We start from the raw sequence: 15,840 nt of genomic DNA, 5'->3' as shown, positions 1-15,840 counted from the left end.
CCAACCCAGCTCATATCAAACCTCGACCCCAAGCCGCAGCCACGAACCACTATGTCGCACTGACTCATCAAATCGCCCTGCTATAACTAACTTCTTCATTTTGAATTAGCATATTTATGGAGGAGACTCAACTCAACAAGATTCAAATGTAATTAAGGATGAGGTTGAGCAAAATTGAGAGATGTCAATCAAGCAAATTTGTAACGGAAGTGTAATTAAAAAGATCTTTGTTCTTCTTCATGCTCATTGTAATTGTTTAGCCAATAGAACTCCTTTCAGCTGCACCACTCATACACACGGATCTTCTTATGTTACATTTATGTTTGCAATTTGTTGAAGTTGAGTTAGATGCAAAAGTAGTGGTTTCATTGATCTCTAACACAACTGAAACTGGTGGTGAGATCTCTACTCTTGTTGAAGATTGCAAGTGATGCTGCTCTAGTTAGGAGGGGAGTGAATTTGCAACAGGATTTTGTGGTTTTTTATCATCCCCCTATGATATTTTGTTGCTTTAAAATCGAGACAGTTTCGGTCTGTATGTTGACAGAACTTGTGATGCTAGGCCTTCTAGCTCCTAATTTCTAAAAACGAATTCTAGTTTAATATATATAAGATTCATAGTGCGAAAATTATAAGCACAAAGAATCTTTAATGTTCAAAATTCAAATACTTAGAAGAAAATACGCTTTTAATATTCAAAAATGCAATACATTGATTAAACATATTTTCCGTACTATATTTATAAAAAACTCAAAATTTAACTTAACATTGATATTCCTATCGCGCTCCTTTGCTTAAATTGGAGGGCTTGGCAAGCCTATCTAAACACATAAATACAAGAACGACAAATATACATAAGTTACAACAAGACCAGCCCTTAAACAATATTCACTATGAGTGTATATTTTTTATATCAACATAACCCTGCAGGAGACGTGGGACAACAATCCATCTAGGTGGATGTGCGACAAATTTGGCTGACTAGCTTCTTTCATCTCCCACCCAATTGTTCTTCTCCTTGGGCCCAGTAGGACCTTCCTCTCTAGATAACTCAATAGGTAACTTATCAAATATATTCTCTACTGAATATCTGAGCATCACAGGCAAAAGATTAATTAGCTTATTCAGCTCAGTTCTTGAATCATACACAATAGTTGGACCCCATTCTCTCATAAAATGCAACCAAAAAGGCACTGTAATAACCTCATCTCCAAGATACTCTGCTGCAACAAGTTCATAATGGATGCTTGAATCCACATACAAATTACTCCGAGCACAATCATTCCTCACTCCAATCCCGAGCTTTGCAGACCCCTGGAGATACATCCCGGGATGAGGGTAACTTGCATGTCCACTCTTTGATGAGTAAACAACAGCTTTATTTCCCTCTATGTACTCTAAGTCATAAGCTTCCACCCATTGACCACCACTATGCTGTGAAAAATATATACTCCAAAGCTCACCAGTGAAGTTGCATATACGAAGTGTGTAATGCTCCCAATCACCCACATGCTCCCCAATCTTGCTAAGAGCAATATTCAATAATCCAACTTTCAGTGTGGCAGGGCCATTGAAGGGGCAGAAAACCCACATTGCAATGTCAGTAAAAATACCGCCTAGAGCTGGCTTCACATGAACAACAAGTTTTGCACTTTCTAAGTTCCCATGTTTGACAATCTCTCTGCGATCATCACTCGGCAAGTCAATCCAAAATTCCCCATCATTCGTTCCCCCACCTGGCAAATTTGAGCCATTTGCATCAATATCCTCACCATATAGACTGCCAGCTTTGAACAATTGTGCTACATTTTTGAAAAACCATGTAACAGAAGATGGCAAGAAGATCTCTTCAGGATGAAAGAAAACAGTGGGTCCATAGTGGTGGATAAGTGCATGAATCTGATCAAGATTTGGCATTGCAGGTAGAGTAGGATTTAAATTCTTCAAGCATGCAATAGGCATATCTTCTCCAGGAATCCAGTAGCTACTGCAGAAATATGTCCCCACAGGAACTCCTTTCCCCTGCATGCCCCGGTGATGGGGTCTAATACTCCAAACTCGGAACGGCAAGTTTGGAAATTTGTACCCGACATCAAGTATGAGGCGGTAAATTTCACATTCATCTGTTAGGTCACTTCTGACACATCTCACCTCATCCAATTCAGGCTTCTCTGGCTTGTTGGTAACCAAATAGCCCATGGGCTTGTAACCCTCAGGTGGTTGAGGTAGCCAGATATAACCACAGTCACCATACTTTTCATCACCCCCATCATTAGTACTCCACACTAATGCATAATCAAGAGGCACTTGAAGGGCCGGAGGCTTAATAGGGTCACAAGTATGAGCATTTTCTGGTGAATAAATAGGTACTTCCCTAGCCACAAGAACAAAACCTCGTAAAGGCAGGTTGTTAGGTTGGCAATAGTGACCAAGGCAATAGAATCCGTCTGGTATTCCCACTGGTTTGTAAAACGTAACACCTTTCTTCTTGTCTTGTGATAGGTTGTAGCCCCAAATGAACTCGAACTTTGTGATCTTGATAACTTGTATTTCTCCAAGACTTATTCTTCCAGAAGCAAAACTTTCACCTGAGAAGGCAATCATACAATTAAGTAATTTACATGAAGAAGCTGAATTCTCATTCTAAAAAGAGGAAAAAAATGCATAATAACCTTTAGACGTGAAATCAATATATATATATATATATATATATCTGTGTGTGTGTGTGTGTGTGTGTGTGTGTGTGTGTGAAACATTGCCTGTAAAGCACAATAGATACAAAAGAGCCCCCCCTGTCCTAGCATGACATTTTTCCCCCTTCTTTGGAGTCACTTAAACATGAGAAGTACAAAAGAAAATATAGTACAAAACAAGCAGAAAGAATAGTCATTAAACCATTAATTCAAATACTGGAGCTCTGAGGCTAGAAATCTATACACAGAAAAATACAAAACCAAGATTATCTAGATTCTTAAAAAGCCACCTATCTCTACAAGCTTTGGCAAACCAATAACACCCTCCAAGGAACTTTAAACAGAATTTAAAATGGAAAAATATAGGAGTACTTTAAAAATTTTAAATATATATATACATGAGCACACTAAAGAAACTTGACTTTACATGACCTCTATCAGAAGTAATAATCATATTACTTCTGATAGAGCAGAAAGAATTTATACATGTGTATATATATATATATATATATATGAGCACACTAAAGAAACTTGACTTTACATAACCTCTATCAGAAGTAATAATCATATTACCAAGTTGTCCATGCTAAGAATTTAGAATCACCCGCTGTTCCAAAAGTACAAATTGTAAGAGCAGAAAGAATTTATCAACACTACTTTCACACCCTTGGTCTTGTCATCACATTTCATAGAAGCATACAACTAATCGGATACTCAACTTTGAATATCTTTCCACAAAGTACACACTTCAACAGCAACAATTGAAGTCACAATAATGGTAGTCTATGTGCGTAGAATATTGAGCAAATGAAATGGCATTTACTTTCTTGTTTCTTTTCCCTCACAACAAAGTAGCCTCCCGACAAAACAATACGAACCACCTTACCAAAGAAAAGGAATACAGACAGCTGGAAATTGAACAATGAATAAGGGCCCCTTTAGCACAAATGTAATATTTTTCTCATAGTAAGGAGTAAGATAAAGCTACACAATCAATCTCAAATTGAAACAATCATTAAACTGTCCACAAGAAATCAAAGAAATTTGACATATTTGATAAGTTCAAGCTCTTTCTGCAGTACAAATCTGATTGACCACACAAACAACACAGAAACATTGACAAAAACAAAAACAACAATATCCAGAACAAACAAACATAACTAAAAAAGCACTTTAACCAATAATCCATCCCTACAAGCCATAATTCAACAATCCAGAAACACCCATTAACCAGAAAAACAAAATCTCAATCAAAACGATATCTTCAGCAACAAAACCCACATACCCATCAACCAAAAATACATAATTTACACAAGAAAACCAAAAAAAAAAATTCAGAACCCAAATTTTATTTTCAGAAAACAAACAAACAAATAAATAAATAAAACCCAAAAGCCTTTACCTTCAGGCCATTGAGGAATGGGAGCTGGCAGTGAATAGGGTTGGGGCTGAAAAGGCTGAGAGAAATCGGAGGGTGTGTTCCAATAAAAGCATTTGCACCCAAACATAATCGCAAAAAGCTCTCTCACATACAATAAAATGGCTTTAAAAGCTTTGATCTTTAAGGCGTCTGAGACTGAGAGTATATTTGTTTTGAACCCCCTCAGCATATTCCAAAAACTCCTATGAGATTGGAGGGTGGGTTCACGTAGTATGACCCTCTTACACAATTATTTGGTTTTTGATAGTGATAGATAGAGCGAGATCTCTGTTGTTTGTGTTGAAACTCTGATCATTTTGAGGGTGGAGGAGTAGTATTTGTCGAAAGGGGTAGACATGGAAATGGCGTGGAACATTTGGAATGAAAAGGTTGGTTTTGTTAGGTAACTGAGTTCAAAAATATATTTATTAATAAAAAAAAAAACTGTCCTTTTTGTGGGTGGTGAGTCACCATGCAATTTTTAATGTATTTATATATGTGGCCATATGGGTGCAATCAAATGGGTTGGGTTGCATTTTTTTTCACGCTTAAGTTAGTGAGTGGCCAAGGCTAGGAGGGACATGGAGAGCAGGGCCCCTCAAGTTTGAAAATTTAGTTCATGTTGTCTACCCAAAAAATAGAAATAAAAAATAAAAAAATAAAAAAGTTGCAGAGATATTTTCCTCCAAGCCTAAACATAAGATTTGAAAAAAAGTATTTATATATATTTTTAAAGTAGTGCAACATTTATAATATTTTTTACAATAATTTCATAATAAATTCTAAATAACAAGTTGTTACGGGTTGTTATTGATAGATAATAAAAGTAATTTTTATAATAGCCTTAAATTAGAACCAGTAATAATTTGCCACTTAAGATTTGTTAAAATTGTTATGAAAATATTGTAGATGTAGAATTTCTCATTGTTTTAATCATGTCATTTTTTTAATGAGTTATGTGACTTATTTAAATAATACACACAGATAACCTTATTAATCATCATGTTATGGATTAATTAGAGGAGAGAATTTCAAATTGATCCAAAACTAAACTTTGCCCATTCTCTCCGGGACAAATTTGTAGCCAAAGACCACAACTCCAATTAAAAAAATTAACATGGTTACATATTTTAATAATTTAACCGTTGAATTACATGTTTTTTATGTTCTTAATACACATCAAATTTCATGTCAGTTGGATATTATTTACTATTTAATCCATAAACTTGTTTTTTATGCATAATTTTAGACTACAAAATTTTGAAATTTAAACATTTAATTGATTGCATAGCTATTAATCTTTGATCTTCTAAAAATTTACAAACATGGAGAATATAAAAAGAAAACATGATTCAATGGTGAATATGTCAAAATTTACATCCAATAAAAAAAATATTCAGTGGATAGCTAAACTTTGTCATTATTTTTGGGTACTAAATAAATACTAGCCAAACTATGTCAAATTAAATTTTTTTTTTTCAAATTAAAAATGGGAAAGAAACCAAAATAAAATGAGAAGTTTTTCTTTCACCTTCATCTTTCAACTTCATTTTTACAATAAATTACCCAAAAAAAAAAATAGTACCTCTCAATCATTTTCAAAATGATGCGTTACCTATCTTAAAAGAGTCTTACATGCACCTTAAAATTCAACAATTCTATCGTCTAACACCGTAGGGTTTACCTTCTTCTTTAAATTTTATTCCAAATTATTAATTTTTTTCCCCCCTAAAGAGGGGATACTTGTATAAACAATCAAAAATTAGTAGAAAATTAATTTGTGAAAGTAGAAAAACAGAGGAGCTGAGAGCAAAGAGAGGAGTGGCTAGGAGTAGAAAGAACTAAAGAGAAAAGAGGGATGTAGGGTTTTTTATATATATGAGCACACTAAAGAAACTTGACTTTACATAACCTCTATCAGAAGTAATAATCATATTACCAAGTTATCCATGCTAAGAATTTAGAATCACCCGCTGTTCCAAAAGTACAAATTGTAAGAGCAGAAAGAATTTATCAACACTACTTTCACACCCTTGGTCTTGTCATCACATTTCATAGAAGCATACAGCTAATCGGATACTCAACTTTGAATATCTTTCCACAAAGTACACACTTCAACAGCAACAATTGAATTCACAATAATGGTAGTGTATGTGCGTAGAATATTGAGCAAATGAAATGGCATTTACTTTCTTTTTTCTTTTCCCTCACAACAAAGTAGCCTACCGACAAAACAATACGAACCACCTTACCAAAGAAAAGGAATACAGACAGCTGGAAATTGAACAATGAATAAGGGCCCCTTTAGCAAAAATGTAATATTTTTCTCATAGTAAGGAGAAAGGTAAAGCTACACAATCAATCTCAAATTGAAACAATCACTAAACTGTCCACAAGAATGTCAAGAAATCAAAGAAATTTGACATATTTGATAAGTTCAAGCTCTTTCTGCAGTACAAATCTGATTGACCACACAAACAACACAGAAACATTGACAAAAACAAAAACAACAATAACCAGAACAAACAAACATAACTAAAAAAGCACTTTAACCAATAATCCATCCCTACAAGCCATAATTCAACAATCCAGAAACACCCATTAACCAGAAAAACAAAATCTCAATCAAAAAGATATCTTCAGCAACAAAACCCACATACCCATCAACCAAAAATACATAATTTACACAAGAAAACCAAAAAAAGTTCAGAACCCAAATTTTATTTTCAGAAAACAGACAAACAAATAAATAAATAAAACCCAAAAGCCTTTACCTTCAAGCCATTGAGGAATGGGAGTTGGCAGTGAATAGGGTTGGGGCTGAAAAGGCTGAGAGAAATCGGAGGGTGTGTTCCAATAAAAGCATTTGCACCCAAACATATTCGCAAAAAGCTCTCTCACGTACTGATGATGCTGAAAAAATCACCAGTAAGCCGCACAATCCTCGCGTGCTCGAAACAACACCTGCACAGCAAAAAAAAAAAGACTTAATAGAGAGCACCGGTGTGGTGCCAACCAAATACCCTCCGAAGGTCAAGTCAGAACTATTCTCACAACTCTAGAGTGCTAGAGAAGGTAAATTATGCTTACCTTGGTTTGTGAGGGTGCTTGGGTTTTTATAGTAATAGGGGGTTAACCTCTTTTCTTTGGAGTTGAAGTCTTTTTCTTATAGGAGTCTTCTTGGGCGTATTTTGCGGGATCCTTTTCATATAGGAATCCCTCTTAGGTTTCTCAAAACGTGAAGGGCAAGACATTTCCTTACATACGCAACCGTGATTGGCAAGCAATCTTTTACTAATGTCGTTAGTTTACACTATGCCTTCAGTCTTAATCCTGTCAGCTTCAGGATCCCTTCAGCTTTATGATCCTGTCAGCTTCATGACCCCGTCAGCCTTAGGGTATGCCTTGCCGGTGCTTCTCCCTACAAATCCCTTCCGTCGACAGTCTTTAAATGAGGGCTGATGGGTTTAGTCGTATCTGTCAACTTTAAACCGTCAGCTTATCCTATTGTGATTAATCTCTCTTTTATCCTCATCAGTTGCCCCCTATTCCATATCCTCGTCACTTTCTATACTGACAGGTTATGGAGTTAACATTTTTGTTGACTGATTATTGTTATATTCTTTAAGGGAGCGGGAAAATCATTTACGAGGAACTCCTCGAGCCGCCGTGCATTTAATGCTCTGGACAAATGGCGTGTTCTCATTGGCTCCGCTTCTGACGAGGGCGTCGTTTTGTCTTCCACGCACTTCCACTCTATATATAAATGGCCCTCCTCCTCATTTCCTCTATTTCATCCTTGCTGATCTTCGAAAGAGAGAGACCGTTGCCCTTAATTTCGTCAGCTCATTCCTTACTTCCGTCAGCTTGTCCATTGCTACCCTTGAAGCCGTTCTTCTTTAGAAAGTCAACTTACCAGTAAGTTCTATTTCCTCTTCTCTTTCATTTTTGCTTATGCCTGAATAATTCCTTAGTGAGGACGTCAGCTTAGGTACCTAGATTAGATCCGTCACTTATAGGTAGTCAGATGTCAAGTGACGCGTCGTGTGAGGAGTCGTCAGTCCGCAAAGGAGCGGGCTACGACGAGGCCTTTGGTTCGGGTGATGAGTTAGAGGACTTCTCACCTTCGTCAGAGAAAGAGACGTCGGCCCAATCTCCCGACGGTGATGAGAGTTATACTTAAGGGGGTGAGGATGAAGTAGAAGAGGGAAGACGGGAAAGTGGAAGTGACGAGGACGATGTTGATGTTGATGGGGATGATGGTGACGGTGATGAGGAATCTAGTGGAGGGACCTCAGAGGGTCCAGGGGATAACCGTCCTTTCATTCTTCCTAAGGACTAGGCCGTCTACAAGTTTTTACCTATGATGAGTGATAAGGTTTTTAGGGAGTTGCGCGCCCGTTATCAAATTTCGGACCATATCCCGATTCGTCTCCCTAGAGAGAACGAGAGATGTTACTCAGGGAGAACCGTTGACGTTGGCATGTATGATGCCATGTTTGCTGCGGGTCTAAGATTGCCGCTGACGGCCTTGCACCGTCAGCTAGCTGATTTTCTGGGCCTGTCCATTACTCAAATTACCCCGAATGCCTAGAGAATTTTCATAGGTGCTAAAATCTTGTGGGGTCGTCTTAGTGGAGGAAACCGTTAGCTTACCCTGGACGAATTCTTTTATTGCTACAGACCCCATCACATCGCATCTTCTAAAGGGACATACCATTTTAATGCCCGGGAGAAAGGTTTGAGGCTAGTATCAGATATGCCAGATTCCAATAGGAATTGGAAAAGTAGATATTTCTTTTTTGAGGGGACAGATTGGGTTTGCCGTCAGGAGGAATAGGTGACGATGCCTCACAGTTATTTTGACAATACTTAGGCTTTTGTCAGGGATTCAGGTTAATCCTGTCAACCATTTTTCTTTTGTTTTGAGGTGACGCTACTAACATTATTTCTCTCTTTTTTTCTTTTTAGCTAATACCCGTCCCCACATAACTGACGAACAGGAGGAGTTCATCAGTCGGGTTCTCAAAATTCCTTTGGAGGAACGAAAGTGTAGGGACTTGATCACCCTTGACACTATTCATTTATACTACAGGGATCTAGAACCGTCAGTTGAAGCCCACAAATTGGACGATTTCTCTCGCCGACGTGAGTAAATTCTTTATTTCCTCCGTCCATTTACTCCTCCGTCTATTGTTCTAATTGTTAGTTATTTTGTGTAGAGATGAAATCTGCTAAGCAGAGGGTGAGGGCTGCCGCAGCCCGCAAGAAGGAGGAAAAGAAGGCAAAAGAGGCAGGGGGGAAACCTCGTCAACCCCTAAGATCGTCACTAAACCTGCAAAGAGGAAGCCCGACGGGAGTGACGTTCGTAAACCTCTGATACGTTGCGCCTGCATTTTTTAGGCCGAAAGGCATCACCTTATAGCAGAAGAGGCCTTGGCTGGTTACAAAAGAGGTTTTCTCCTGATCATCTTCGTGCATTTCGATTTGGTTGTAACCTGAGAAAGCGTCCATGAAGCTTAACAACCTATTCAGTGCTGCTATTTTTTTGTTGAGGCTTTATACTTCCTTCACATTTCTCGGCGGTGCCATCTCCATAATGGCCCGGATCTTGTCCAGGTTGGCCTCGATCCCCCTTTGAGACACCATAAATCCTAGGAATTTTCCCGCCGTCACTTCGAGTGCGCACTTTCCTGGATTGAACTTCATGTTGTAGGAGCAAAGGATGTTGAATGTTTCTCTAAGGTCTTTCAAGTGATCTTCCTCCCTTCAGCTTTTTACTAGCATGTCATCAACATAGACTTGGACATTTCTCCTGATTTGCTGCGCGAACATCTTATTCGTAAACCTCTGATACGTTGCGCCTGCATTTTTTAGGCCGAAGGGCATCACCTTATAGCAAAAGAGGCCTTAGCTGGTTACAAAAGAGGTTTTCTCCTGATCATCTTCGTGCATTTGGATTTGGTTGTAACCTGAGAAAGCGTCCATGAAACTTAACAGCTGATGCTAAGTCGTAAAGTCCACAAGAACGTCGACCCGCAGGAGAAGATAACTGTCCTTGAGGCAGGCTTTGTTCAGGTTAGTGAAATCCACGCACATTCTCCACTTCCCGCTAGCTTTCTTAACCATCACCACGTTTGCCAGCCAGTCGAGGTAATAAACCTCCCTAATGAAGCTCACCTCCTGTAGTTTGTGAACTTCCGCTATGGCCCGATCTCGTTCGAGGGTGAACACTCTCTTCTTCTATCAGACGGGTGGAAAGGAGGGCGATACATTCAGCCTGTGTACCATGACTGAAGGGTCTATTCCTGGCATGTCTTCATGGCTCCAGGTGAATACGTCTCGATTGCTTCTGAGAAAGGTTATGAGCTCTTGACGGATTCCGGGGTTAGCGAGGGTTCCAATTTTGGTTGTTCGGTCAGGATCGGAAATGTCAAAGGGTATGTCTTCTAGTTTCTCTACGGGCTCTGTCACCGTCCGATGCTCTTCTATGTTCAAGGCTTGGACTTGATCCTCCATTTCCATCATGGCTACATAGCATTCACGCGCGGCTATCTGACTTCCACGCATCTTTCCCACTCCATAGTCGGTAAGGAACTTGATCATCAGGGGTGGTAAGTTGAAGTTACAGTCTTCCATGAATTGAGCGTGGGTCGTCCGAGGATAGCGTTGTAGGAAGACGAGCAATCGACCACTAGGAACGTTACATCCTTGATGATCTGCTAGGGGTAATCGCCTACCATAACGGACAATGTGATCGCGCCTAGGGGGAATGCCCAACTCCCTTCAAAACCAACGAGCGGGGCATTTGTCGGAATCAATCGTTCCTTGTCAATCCTCATCTGTTGGAACGCCCAATAGTATAGGATATCTGCTAAACTGCTGTTGTCGACCAACACCCGGTGCATGTTGTAGTCTCCTACCCGTAAGCTGACGACGAGCGCATCGTCATGTGGGTGGTGAAGGAGCCGCGCATCTTCTTCTGAGAACCCGATAATGGGGCCTTCTCTCCGTGCTATCTTTAGCACGGCCCCCGTCAGCTGAACATTTTGTACCATCCTAAGGTAGGTTTTACGGGTCTTTTTGGACGACCCAACGGCAGCCGTTCCTCCTACGATCATCCTTATGTCCCCTATGGGGGGTCTCGGTCACTCATTATCCCGTCGGGGGTGTTGATCTTGTGGGGGTGGATCTGTTCTCTCCTTGCTAACGAATTTCTGTAGTTTTCCTTGTCTGATAAGGGTCTCAATTTGCTGTTTTAGGTCATAGCAATCGACCGTGTCGTGACTATGGTCACGGTGGAAGTGACAATATTTATCCCTAGACCATTTGTTGGGATCACTCTTCAACTTTCCAGGGAACGTCAGAGCCCCTTCGTCCTTGATTTGCATTAGGACTTGATCTATTGAGGCGGTCAATGGAGTAAAGCTTGTGAATCTTCCCCCCAAGCGCTTAGAGCGTCTTTCATCCCTTCGGTCTCTTGTCCTTGCTTTCTTCCGGCTTTGGTCCTACCGGGTGTCTTCTTGCCTTTCTCTTTTCTTGGGCCTTTCTTTTCGGGCCAACAGCACGTCTTCAGCGTTTATATACTTGGTGGCCCTGTAAAGCACTTCTGACATGGTCTTCAGGTCGTTTTTGTACAGGGAGAACAAAAACTTACCCTTCTTCAGCTCATTCGTGAATGCTGCTACAAGTATCTTATTATCTGCTTCGTCAATCGAGAGTGCCTCCTTATTGAAGCGGGATATGTAGGCCCTCAACGTTTCATCCTCTCACTGCTTGATACTCATCAAGCAAGCCATAGACTTCTTATACCAATGTCCCCCGATGAAGTGCGCAGTAAATTGAGCGCTTAACTCCTTGAAGGTGTTGATGGAGTTGGGTGTCAGCCGACTGAACCAAATTTTTGCCGCACCCTTCAGCGTTGTAGGGAAGGCCCTACACATGATCGCATCTGCTACTCCTTGAAGGTGCATCAGGGTCTTAAAGGTCTCTAGGTGGTCTAAAGGGTCCCTGGCCCCGTCATAACTATCTATCTGTGGCATGCGGAACTTACTCGGCAGGGGGAAGGAGTTGACGGGGGTGGTGAACGGCGAGTCAGTTCGGTTAACAAGGTCGTCAAGATCACTGGACACTCGTCCTTTGAGAGCGTTCATCATAACTTCCATTTGTTCCTTCATCGCTTGCATCTCTGCGACAATAGGTGACTGAGCCGTATCTGCGAGGGAAGGAAGGCTCACGTTTTGTCGCTCCGGTCTACTTAGGGTGTTACTGGCCTGGGGTCCCTCTTGGTTCCTTCTGTCAGCGCTGGTTCCTATTTGGTCTACTCCTTAGTTGTCCGACGCTGCGTTTTTTTGGCGCAGTTGCTCTTCCAAGTCGCGATTTTGTTTGGTGAGGTGTTCCACGACAGCCGCGAGAGTTTTAACTTGTCTCTCGAGGACGGTCGTGGGTGGTTCTTCTTCTTGAACGACGTTAGTGGTTGCCATTGAGCGAGTGAGCACCATGCAACTTTTTGTTCGGAAAGCGGTAATATGACTTACACTACGTTTCCCACAGGCGACGCCAACTAATGATGCTGAAAAAATCACCAGTAAGCCGCACAGTCCTCGCATGCTCGAAACAACACCTAAACAACAACAACAACAAAAGACCTAACAGAGAGCACCGGTGTGGTGCCAACTAAATACCCTCCAAAGGTCAAGTCAGAACTATTCTCACAACTCTAGAGTGCTAGAGAGGGTAAATTATGCGTACCTTGGTTTGTGAGGGTGCTTGGATTTTTATAGTAGTAGGGGGTTGACCTCTTTTCCTTGGAGTAGAAGTCTTTTCCTTATAAGAGTCTTCTTGGGCGTATTTTGCGAGATCCTTTCCATATAGGAATCCCTCTTAGGTTTCTCAAAACGTGGAGGGCAAGACATTTCCTTACATACGCAACCATGAATGGCAAGCAATCTTTTACTAATGTCGTCAGCTTACACTATGCCTTCAGTCTTAATCCCGTCAACTGAAGGATCCCTTCAGCTTTATGATCCTGTCAGCTTCATGACCCTGTCAGCCTTAAGGTATGCCTTGCCGGTGCTTCTCCCTACAAATCCCTTCCGTCGACAGTCTTCAAATGAGGACTGACAGGTTTAGTCGTATCCATCAACTTTAAACCGTCAGCTTATCCTATTGTGATTAATCTCTCTTTTATCCTCAGAAAACAGACAAACAAATAAATAAATAAAACCCAAAAGCCTTTACCTTATGGCCATTAAGGAATGGGAGCTGGCAGTGAATAGGGTTGGGGCTGAAAAGGCTGAGAGAAATCGGAGGGTGTGTTCCAATAAAAGCATTTGCAGCCAAACATAATCGCAAAAAGCTCTCTCACAAACAATAAAATGGCTTTCAAAGATTTGATCTTTAAGGTGTCTGAAACTGAGTATATTTGTTTTGAACCCCCTCAGCATATTCCAAAAACTCCTATGAGATTGGAGGGAGGGTTCCCGTAGTATGACCCTCTTACACAATTATTTGGTTTTTGATAGTGATAGAGACAGCGAGATCTCTGTTGTCTGTGTTGAAACTCTGACCATTTTGAGGGTGGAGGAGTAGTATTTGTCGAAAGGGGTAGACATGGAAATGGCGTGGAATATTTGGAATGAAAAGGTTGGTTTTGTTAGGTAGCTGAGTTCAAAAATATATTGAATTGTCTTAGATATTGGGACTTCTCCAAAAAAAAAAAGAGTTCAAAAATATATTTATTAATAATAAAAAAACTGTCCTGTTTGTGGGTGGTGGGTCACCATACAATTTTTAATGTATTTATATATATGGCCATATGGGTGCAATCAAATGGGTTGGGTTGCATTGGCAGTGAATAGGGTTGGGGCTGAAAAGGCTGAGAGAAATCGGAGGGTGTGTTCCAATAAAAGCATTTGCAGCCAAACATAATCGCAAAAAGCTCTCTCACAAACAATAAAATGGCTTTCAAAGATTTGATCTTTAAGGTGTCTGAAACTGAGTATATTTGTTTTGAACCCCCTCAGCATATTCCAAAAACTCCTATGAGATTGGAGGGAGGGTTCCTGTAGTATGACCCTCTTACACAATTATTTGGTTTTTGATAGTGATAGAGACAGCGAGATCTCTGTTGTTTGTGTTGAAACTCTGACCATTTTGAGGGTGGAGGAGTAGTATTTGTCGAAAGGGGTAGACATGGAAATGGCGTGGAATATTTGGAATGAAAAGGTTGGTTTTGTTAGGTAGCTGAGTTCAAAAATATATTGAATTGTCTTAGATATTGGGACTTCTCCAAAAAATAAAAGAGTTCAAAAATATATTTATTAATAATAAAAAAACTGTCCTGTTTGTGGGTGGTGGGTCACCATACAATTTTTAATGTATTTATATATATGGCCATATGGGTGCAATCAAATGGGTTGGGTTGCATTTTTTTTCACGCTTAAGTCAGTGAGTGGCCAAGGCTAGGAGGGACATGGAGAGCAGGGCCCTCAAGTTTGAAAATTTGCTTCGTGTTGTCTACCCAAAAAATAGAATTAAAAAAAATAAAAATAAATAATAATAAAAAGTTGCAGAGATATTTTCATCCAAGCCTAAACATAAGATTTGAAAAAAGTATTTATATATATTTTTAGAGTAATGCAAAATTTATAATATTTTTTACAATAATTTCATAAAAAATTATAAATAACAAGTTATTACTGGTTGTTATTAATAGATAATAAATGTAATTTTTATTAGAGCCTTAAATTAGAACCAGTAATAACTTGTCACTTAGGATTTATTAAAATTGTTGTGAAAATATTGTGAATGTAGAATTTCTCATTGTTTTGATCATGTCATTTTTTTAATAAGTCATGTGACTTATTTAAATAATACACACAAATAACCTTATTAATCATCATGTTATGGATTAATTGGAAGAGATAATTTCAAATTGATCTGAAACTAAACTTTGCCCATTCTCTCCGGGACAAATTTGTAGCCAATGACCACAACTCCGACTAAAAAAATTAACATGGTTACTGTGGGGCCCAGCCCAAAAATGATGGGCTATTCCAAGCTCAGGCCCGTCCGAGGAGCGTCCTGTCCAACGAAAAGCCTCATATGAAGCGCTATTCAACCCCAATAGCGTCAAGAAAACCTGTCCGAGGAGTAACTCCTCCTCGGACATCACGAAGCCCAGACGAGAAACTCTGCTCAGCCATTTCAGCTCACCTTCCCCAACATAAAAAACGAATTAAATTCAAAATATCTCACGGAAGGCTACCACCACATTAATTGCGCCCCAACCACCCTCTTGGCCGCATTAATGAGGAAAAGACCCCTGAACAGTACCGCCTTGACCTCTGCAACTCACAAAGGGTCTGATGAAGGCGTCTGATGGGACAGGTGCTCGAGTGGATGCTTGGATGACTAACAGGTGTAAGGCTGGGATGAAAAGGAGAGAAATATATAATGTAATGAAGTCCCTCAAAGCAGGGACGGCAGAATGGTAAGAGGAACAAAAGAAATAAAATCAGACTTGAAGAACCCTTCTTTACGTTCTTATTTCTCTCTGCAAACAGTACACTACATGCATCAGATTTGTTAGTTTCACTGAGGCCAAGCTCTTTAACCCATTCTCTACAAGTATCTATTGTGGATTGTGCTTTGGGCCAAGGCCTGATCAACAGAAGTTGGGCCAGGAAAATCGTGCAACCACAATTGGCGCCGTCTGTGGGAAGA

General features: G+C 39.9%; 1 protein-coding gene across 1 annotated transcript; it reads right to left on the bottom strand.

Annotated features, from left to right (window-relative positions):
- Nucleotides 1–670: 670 nt before the first annotated feature.
- On the bottom strand, nucleotides 671–4,502 carry LOC126698583 (hypothetical protein At1g04090-like). Its single transcript, XM_050395921.1, has 2 exons — nucleotides 4,096–4,502; nucleotides 671–2,588 (listed from the first exon to the last, which is right to left on the bottom strand). The coding sequence occupies exons 1-2, from the start codon at nucleotides 4,301–4,303 to the stop codon at nucleotides 982–984; spliced, it is 1,815 nt and encodes a 604-aa protein (XP_050251878.1). The 5' UTR covers nucleotides 4,304–4,502; the 3' UTR covers nucleotides 671–981.
- Nucleotides 4,503–15,840: the final 11,338 nt, after the last annotated feature.

Source organism: Quercus robur, chromosome 9, assembly GCF_932294415.1.
Source record: "Quercus robur chromosome 9, dhQueRobu3.1, whole genome shotgun sequence".
In the NCBI taxonomy this organism is placed as follows: domain Eukaryota; kingdom Viridiplantae; phylum Streptophyta; class Magnoliopsida; order Fagales; family Fagaceae; genus Quercus; species Quercus robur.
The sequence above is the reverse complement of the archived record's forward strand: the minus strand, read 5'-3'. Positions and strand labels throughout refer to the sequence as shown.

Bases quoted from the DNA above. Each gene is read 5' to 3' on its own strand.
- LOC126698583 (XM_050395921.1), bottom strand. From the start codon at position 4,303: ATGCTGAGGGGGTTCAAAACAAATATACTCTCAGTCTCAGACGCCTTA. The intron at 2,589-4,095 runs GTAAAGGCTTTT...TTGCCTTCTCAG, and splicing joins CATTCCTCAATGGCCTGAAG to GTGAAAGTTTTGCTTCTGGA.